The sequence below is a fragment of the Phocoena phocoena genome, chromosome 15 (genome assembly GCF_963924675.1).
Source record: "Phocoena phocoena chromosome 15, mPhoPho1.1, whole genome shotgun sequence".
Classification (NCBI taxonomy): Eukaryota; Metazoa; Chordata; class Mammalia; order Artiodactyla; family Phocoenidae; genus Phocoena; species Phocoena phocoena.
In genome coordinates, this window is record NC_089233.1 from 86,172,162 (window position 1) to 86,178,522 (window position 6,361).

Genomic DNA, 6,361 nt, shown 5'->3' on the forward strand with positions numbered 1-6,361 from the left:
TCTACTAGAACCAGAAATTTAAGACAAGTTCCACAGCTACTGCTCTGCAAGATGAGCTCGAGATGTAAACTGAGCACCGTGTGTCCTCGCGTCCTGACGTCATGTTCGTTAAGGACTCGAACAAAGGTGTAAAAAGAAAGTCATTCTGTTCAGAACTCCTGAATGGGAGAAACCCTGAGTTTCTGCAACCGCAGCACCTGTCTACAGCAGTGTGGACCCCGTAAAGCCTTCCCACAAACCCCAAGGGAGGAGCCCCACTCGGCCGTTGCCTTGTCTTAGAGCCTGGCGAGGAGCTGGGAGGAATTGCTCCAGAGACCCAAGGCGAGCAAGCTTTCTAAAGAGCTATCAGTACACCTAAAGGATACATTAACCCCTAAAAGAAAGGTTAAAAAACAAGGATGTTTATTGTAGGACACTTGGACAGTATGGGTAAATGGGACAGAAATGCCTACGTGTCATTTGGAAAATCAGCCATGATTTGAATTTAAAAATCGCTACAGGCAAAATTTCATTCATCATGATGCTTTCTTTTGTTTCTTCTTCTCATTTTCTTCTTTTTCTTTCTCAATCTCAGCAACATATTTCTCAATTTCTTCAGGATTTAAAATCTATCAAAGGAACAGTGTACGGTTAGCCACACAAGGACCCCCAACATAGGCCCCAGATGCCCCTTCCAGCTGCTTCTACAGGAAAGCAAGGCCACATGTGCCTGACCCAGGGAACAAGCTGGAAGTGATGTGTAGGTAATAATTATAAAGCAGAAGCAAACGTGCACAGCGGAGGTTTTCACCACGCAAATGCTTTCTTTTCGACTCATTTGTGGGGATCCTTGGAAAGAACCTTTCTCGGGGCTAAAGCCACAGCAGAATGGCCCTGAATGTGCACTACCCCTGCCCTGACCACTGGGAACACTCCGTAGGTAAGGACAGCAAACCAACTTGGTGATTACCTTGAGGGGTTGATCTCGTCTCATGACAGCAAGTTCTATGTTTTTGCCGCCTGACTGAACCACCTTGGAGGGGAGAGAAGAGCGTTAGATGCCTCACCCACCTCAAGACCAAACAGCGCCCTTATGTGCCCTGTGAGCCTGAACCCAGCACTGCCACACAAGGGGAGAGGGTGGGACACCGGGGTCCCAATACCCAAAGCGTGTGTCCTAGCTTCACACTGATGTGGCCAGTCCTTCGCGATACCCTCCTGTCTCGAGGCAGCTGGATTTGGGCGGGGTTGCTGGTCCCTCCTCCTGCACAGCAGGTGTGCTTACAGCCCTCCCATCTGTTCACAGCCTTTCCCACCACTAAGCCCGGACGTCTGGACCCCCTCTGCCTCTGGCTTCACCCCCTAGCACCTCTAAGGACGGCTTCCACCCATTATTCCCAGCACTTCTTAAGTCCCTGACTCTATAGCAGTAGCTTGAGCCTCAGAAAGGCTGAGCACTTGGGCAAGCCACCTAGCCTCTCGGTGCCTGGACTGCCCAGACGTATAAGGAGCTGATACAGCCCCAGAGCAGTGCCTGGTGCTATGGCTGGCACCCTCACCACCTCCTTGTTGCGTACACGTCAGCTGCTCCGTTCTGCGCTGTCCGTTCTGCCCAGCCCAAGTACCAGCACCACGGCGTGCGCATCTTCAACATATCGCCCAGATTTCAAACACAGACTTACTTCCAGGAGGGCCTTGATAACCAGCTTAATAGTCAGGTCGTCTGTTTCAATGGCTTCGTCAGTATAATTCTTCTCTAGAAATTCACGCACTGACTTGGCACCCCTGCCTATAGCGTTGGCCTGAAACAGGGACGGGTGTTACACGGCACAGAGTGCGACAATCCAGAGCCAGCCCAAGAAAACGACCCCCACCACCAGCCCCGTGGTCCCGCCAGTGCCACCCTGCTCCCATGTGCTACGGTGAGGGGCAGCCTGGTGGGAGGTGGGCCTGTACTCCAGGCCCTGCCCCATGGCTTCTTTTTGCAAAGGGCTATTTGGAGTTGGTGCTGATTCCTACCGAGAAAGGGATTCTACTGAAAGACACGTGGGCAACTTGACTACACCACGTATCCTTACACCTCGCTGTCCTTTCCTCCCAAAAAGCAACGCTTAACGGCTTCTCAGCTCCCGTGTCACAAGTGTGTCGTGAACACTTATGTATGCGTACACACCTATGCATACGATTAGGCCAGCTCAAGGTCCCAATGGCCTCCAAAGCTGCTTCTACTGGCAAGATGGCCCAAAACAAAGCCCCTCTGTTTTGTCAGGGACTCACCTTCCAGGCATGGTACGTGCCCGAGGGATCAGTCTGATAGAGTCGGGGGGTACCATCAAAGTCAAAACCCACAATAAGGGCAGAGATGCCAAACGGCCTGCGCCCGTTGCTCTGTGTGTAGCGCTAGTGGAAAAAGAGACACAGTGACACTGCTGCCTTGGCACGAAGGCCCCCCAGAACCTGCCGTAAGTAAAATACACATGGTGTTCTAAAAACACAGCTTTTAACGAAGGGATGAAAATAAGTTAAGCCCACGTTCAGGTTATTTGCAATTCAGGTGAGAAATGAAAGGAGCCCGTGGTTTTGAGCACTCCTCCTTCTGTGGCTGCATTTTCATTCTCCGAAAGACCAGAACTGCATCATGAAGCACAGCTGGGGCTGCTTGGAATTATTTTGACAGCAGACACAATCTGGCCACACATTTTGCTTCACAGGTGACTAAGATTGCGCCAGAGTGGGTGTGGCTTTCAGCCCCCTCCCAACTGCTTGGTGACTGGTCATTCAAAATGACAAGACAAGAACTACATCACTTCCCTCTGGAAATATGAATCTGGACTGCCCCATGCTACTAAATAAGAACACAACAAATGCCACTTAAAAGGATAAATGATGGTGAAATTACAGATATAGAGAAATCCAGGCTAGGACCCTTGCGTGGAACAAGCACGGTCTAATCTCCCCACAGTGACGTGTGCGGCCACGTGAAGTAATGCGGCAGGACACTCCACGACAAAGCAGTGACCGCTCGTAACGAGCCGAGCCACGGCAGGCAGACACACCCACCTGCTTCAGACTGGCGATGTACCGTGTGATGTACTCCACGGTGACCGGGTCCTCCACGGTCAGCCGGTGGCTCTGGCATTCCACCCGCGCCCTGTTGATGACTATCCTTGCGTCAGCAGTGAGGCCTGCAACGAACACAAAGAGAGCTCCCCCTGAGCCACCGCTCGTCCGGCCAATCGTCGAGGCCAGCGCAGATCACATGAGTGGACAGCAGTTACCCTTGGCCGGTCCTCTGGTACCCAGCACCGAGATCATTCTGAGTAACCAACAGCGGAACCAGCAGCCTCTGTGAGCTTCTCTGAGAAAGCTGTGTGTACGAGGAGCTGTGTGTATTTACACAGGCTGTAAACACGCTAGTTTTTTGACAAAGCAAGTCAATCTCTAGTTTAGGTAAACTGACCTCCCCGCTGAGGAAGGAAACAAATGAAAACCCAGAAGTGCAAGAACACACGGCACATCCCGAGAGCAGGGTGCTGTCCAGCTCTCCCCACTTCACGGGCGCACAGTTAGCTGTGACAGCTGACCTTTCTCCTGCCAGCAGCAATAGAGGCGACAGCACAGCACCTCATCCCGGGGTGTTTAATCATTTGGCCCCTATGCTTCGGCCTCCTGGGGAGGACCTCCCCCTGCAACTGTGGCCAGCCCTCTTCTTGAAGGCCAGCCCTTTCTTTTGAATGATTTCAGGTTACCCAATTTTCACGTCCCTCAACAGCCCTTCCACCAGGTTAACCTCCAGAGCGCTGTTCAAGGAGACTGAAAAATACAGCACGGGCCCCAGACTTACCCGCGAATGCCATGCAGACATTGTCGTCCAGAGCACAGATCTTCCGCACTGTTCTTTCATCCTGCAGTTTGGCCACTGACTTCTTCTCCACACCAAGAACAACAATGTCTTTTCCTCGGACACCAACCTTCAAGAAAAGGCAACGCTGCACTTAAGGAGCTGACACGAGGTTCTGCCAGCAGGCACAGAGCACTAACAGCGCGTGCCAACGTGGTCCTGTGAACACCCTGGGGGTGGCACACACACCCTGCAAACCGTGGGTCTCGATCCACTTTTGGCAGAGCTAGTCCAGGTATCACAATCTAGGTGCCTAGTCTCGTGCCTTAAAATACTGATACGTAGTTTCAGTTACAGCACAACTAAGGAATAACTATTATCAGAGTGTATGTGTACACGTGTCATTTCAACCCAGTGAATCAAAGAGTCTCTGGAAGGCTTGAGTGTGAGTCCCTAACAATGAAGTCAGGTGTCCTGAAAGCAGTGTTGATGTGGTTGTAAAACTATACCAAAACATTCCCCTCTCTCGTGCACTTTTTTTCTTTTTGGCCACGAGGCTCATGGGATCCTAGTTCCCCAATGAGGGACTGAATCCAGGCCACTGGACCGCCAGGGAACTCCCCCCTCCTGCACTTCTGAAAACAATGTGCACAGCGGCGGGGAAGTGCCTGACACGGCGTCAGGCGGACAACGTATCAAGTATTACAGGGAGGCCCATGGCTCTCTGTTTACGGCTGACACTGTAGCGCGGAGAAAAATGTATTAAAAACATGGGGGGAAAAAAGTCACTGACTGCCAGTTAAACCCCTCAATCGAAGCAGCAGCAGACCCAAATGAGACAATCACTTGGAAGAGCAACCTCTTCTCTTAGTTTAGAGCGGGGATCTCTCAGCCTCTGCCCTACAGGCACCTGGACCAGCTAATTCGTCAATGTGAGGGGCTGTCCCTGCGCACTGTGCGATGTTTAGCATCGTCCCAGCCTCCACCTCTGTAAGTCTCCACGTGGGGTGCAGAGAAGCACTGATTGGCAGTGCTTCAGATTTCAAGGAGCTTTCTCGTGAACTGTCTTCCATGGTCTTCAAAGTTCCCAAGGGAAAGAAGGCCAGGCCCAGAGACAGGTTAAGCAAAGGTAGCCACCCTGGCTGACCCACAATAGTATGGGGATGGGGGTGTCAGCTGACCCCAATAGTCTTTAAGCTGAGGCAGGTCACAAGATGGATTTGGGGCCTTAATTTCAAAAAAGACTCAAGAAACGAAAAACACTTCCCAGTTTACAGAATCGTGTGTGTTCTCTCTCTGCCCACTCAAACCTCTGAAACACCAGATAAAAAATAAACCATCATCCATTCTGACCGATCAGCAAACTGACATGTGTCTTGAGGACAGCATGTATTTATTTTATCTGAAGCATTGGTCTAAATGAGAGGCGCGCTCGGGTGCGACGGGACAGGGGTCTGGCGCAGTGACCAAAGGGACGGAGGACTCAGCAGTTGGACCCAAGACGGAGCCTGCCCGCCGCGCCGGCGGCCCGGGAACCGCAGGGTTGATGCCGACACCGGCCGCTCTTTGTTCTCGAGGCCGACCCGGACTTTGAGGGCAACTGCTTTCCGCGGGGGTTGGGGGGTAGTTGGCTACCTGGGAGCTGTCCAGACACAGTTCGCGGAGTCACTTACTCCCTTAAGGAGCGTTCCTGAGCGGGCAACGGGCGGGCCCTGCCTCTCGGAGTCGCGCGCCCCGGCCCCGCCCGGCCCCCAGCCCCCCAGGTCCACGCGAGGGCCCCCGCCAAGATGGCGTCGGCGCCAGGCGCGCGCACGGCTCCGGACACGGACGCGGGGCACCGAAGCCAGCGGCCTGCAGAGCGCCTGCCGAGCCACTAGCCGCCCCGCTCGCCCGGACGCGGAAGCCGGCGCCCAGAGAGCCGCCCCGCCTGTCCTCACGTCTCCCGCCCGCGGCTCGCAGCGCCCCTTTCCCGCAGCGACGCCCACGTCGCGGCTTCCGAGTGCGCCCCACACCATCGTGCCGCCCCAAACCCCGCACAACCGCGCGCCCGTCAGCGCGGACCCCAGGGAAGCTGGTCGGCAAGACGCGCCCGGGCCCCACCCAGCCGCCCGGGCCTCCGCCTGCCCCGGCGCCCGGCCTCCCCGCTCACCGCGGTCGAGCCCTTCTTCACGGCCTCCTGCGCGTACTCCACTTGGAAGAGGTGGCCGTCGGGCGAGAAGACGGTGATGGCGCGGTCGTAGCTCATGCCGGCGGGGAGACGCTATCAGGACCGGGAAAAGCGCACACTCACGGCCGCGCAGGCCGCGATTCACGACGCCGCTGCGCCCACCCCGCGCGCCCGCCCGCCCCCAGCGCCGGGGACTGCGCTGCCAGCGTAAGGCGGTGTCCGGAGGCGTCAGGCGGCGTCGGGCGGACGTGCGCGCGCGCCGGGGCGGGGCCGGGCGGAACCACTGGCGGCCGGGCGCGGGGGGCAGCGGGGTGGCGGCGGGCCGGGAGCGGGGCGCAGAACGGCCGCCCGGGGGCGCCGTGTGGGGCTCGTCC

The 6,361-nt window shown here is 55.6% G+C and overlaps 1 protein-coding gene across 2 annotated transcripts; it reads right to left on the minus strand.

The window, feature by feature from the left end:
• Positions 1–380: 380 nt before the first annotated feature.
• PSMA7 (proteasome 20S subunit alpha 7) lies at positions 381–6,203 on the minus strand. 2 transcript variants are annotated; one of them, XM_065891982.1, is made up of 7 exons: positions 5,970–6,203; positions 3,824–3,950; positions 3,040–3,164; positions 2,257–2,379; positions 1,662–1,781; positions 950–1,012; positions 381–608 (listed from the first exon to the last, which is right to left on the minus strand). In XM_065891982.1, exons 1-7 carry the CDS (start codon positions 6,063–6,065, stop codon positions 516–518), a joined length of 747 nt encoding a protein of 248 aa, XP_065748054.1. In that variant the 5' UTR covers positions 6,066–6,203; the 3' UTR covers positions 381–515. The 2 variants fall into 2 exon arrangements, with proteins under 2 accessions (XP_065748054.1, XP_065748053.1); XM_065891981.1 differs by having other exon boundaries at positions 3,040–3,185; positions 5,970–6,065.
• Positions 6,204–6,361: the final 158 nt, after the last annotated feature.

Bases quoted from the DNA above. Each gene is read 5' to 3' on its own strand.
- PSMA7 (XM_065891981.1), bottom strand. From the start codon at position 6,065: ATGAGCTACGACCGCGCCATCACCGTCTTCTCGCCCGACGGCCACCTC. The intron at 1,782-2,256 runs GTGAGTCCCTGA...TCCCTGTTTCAG, and splicing joins GCACGTACCATGCCTGGAAG to GCCAACGCTATAGGCAGGGG. The intron at 1,013-1,661 runs GTAAGTCTGTGT...CTCCCCTCCAAG, and splicing joins TTATCAAGGCCCTCCTGGAA to GTGGTTCAGTCAGGCGGCAA.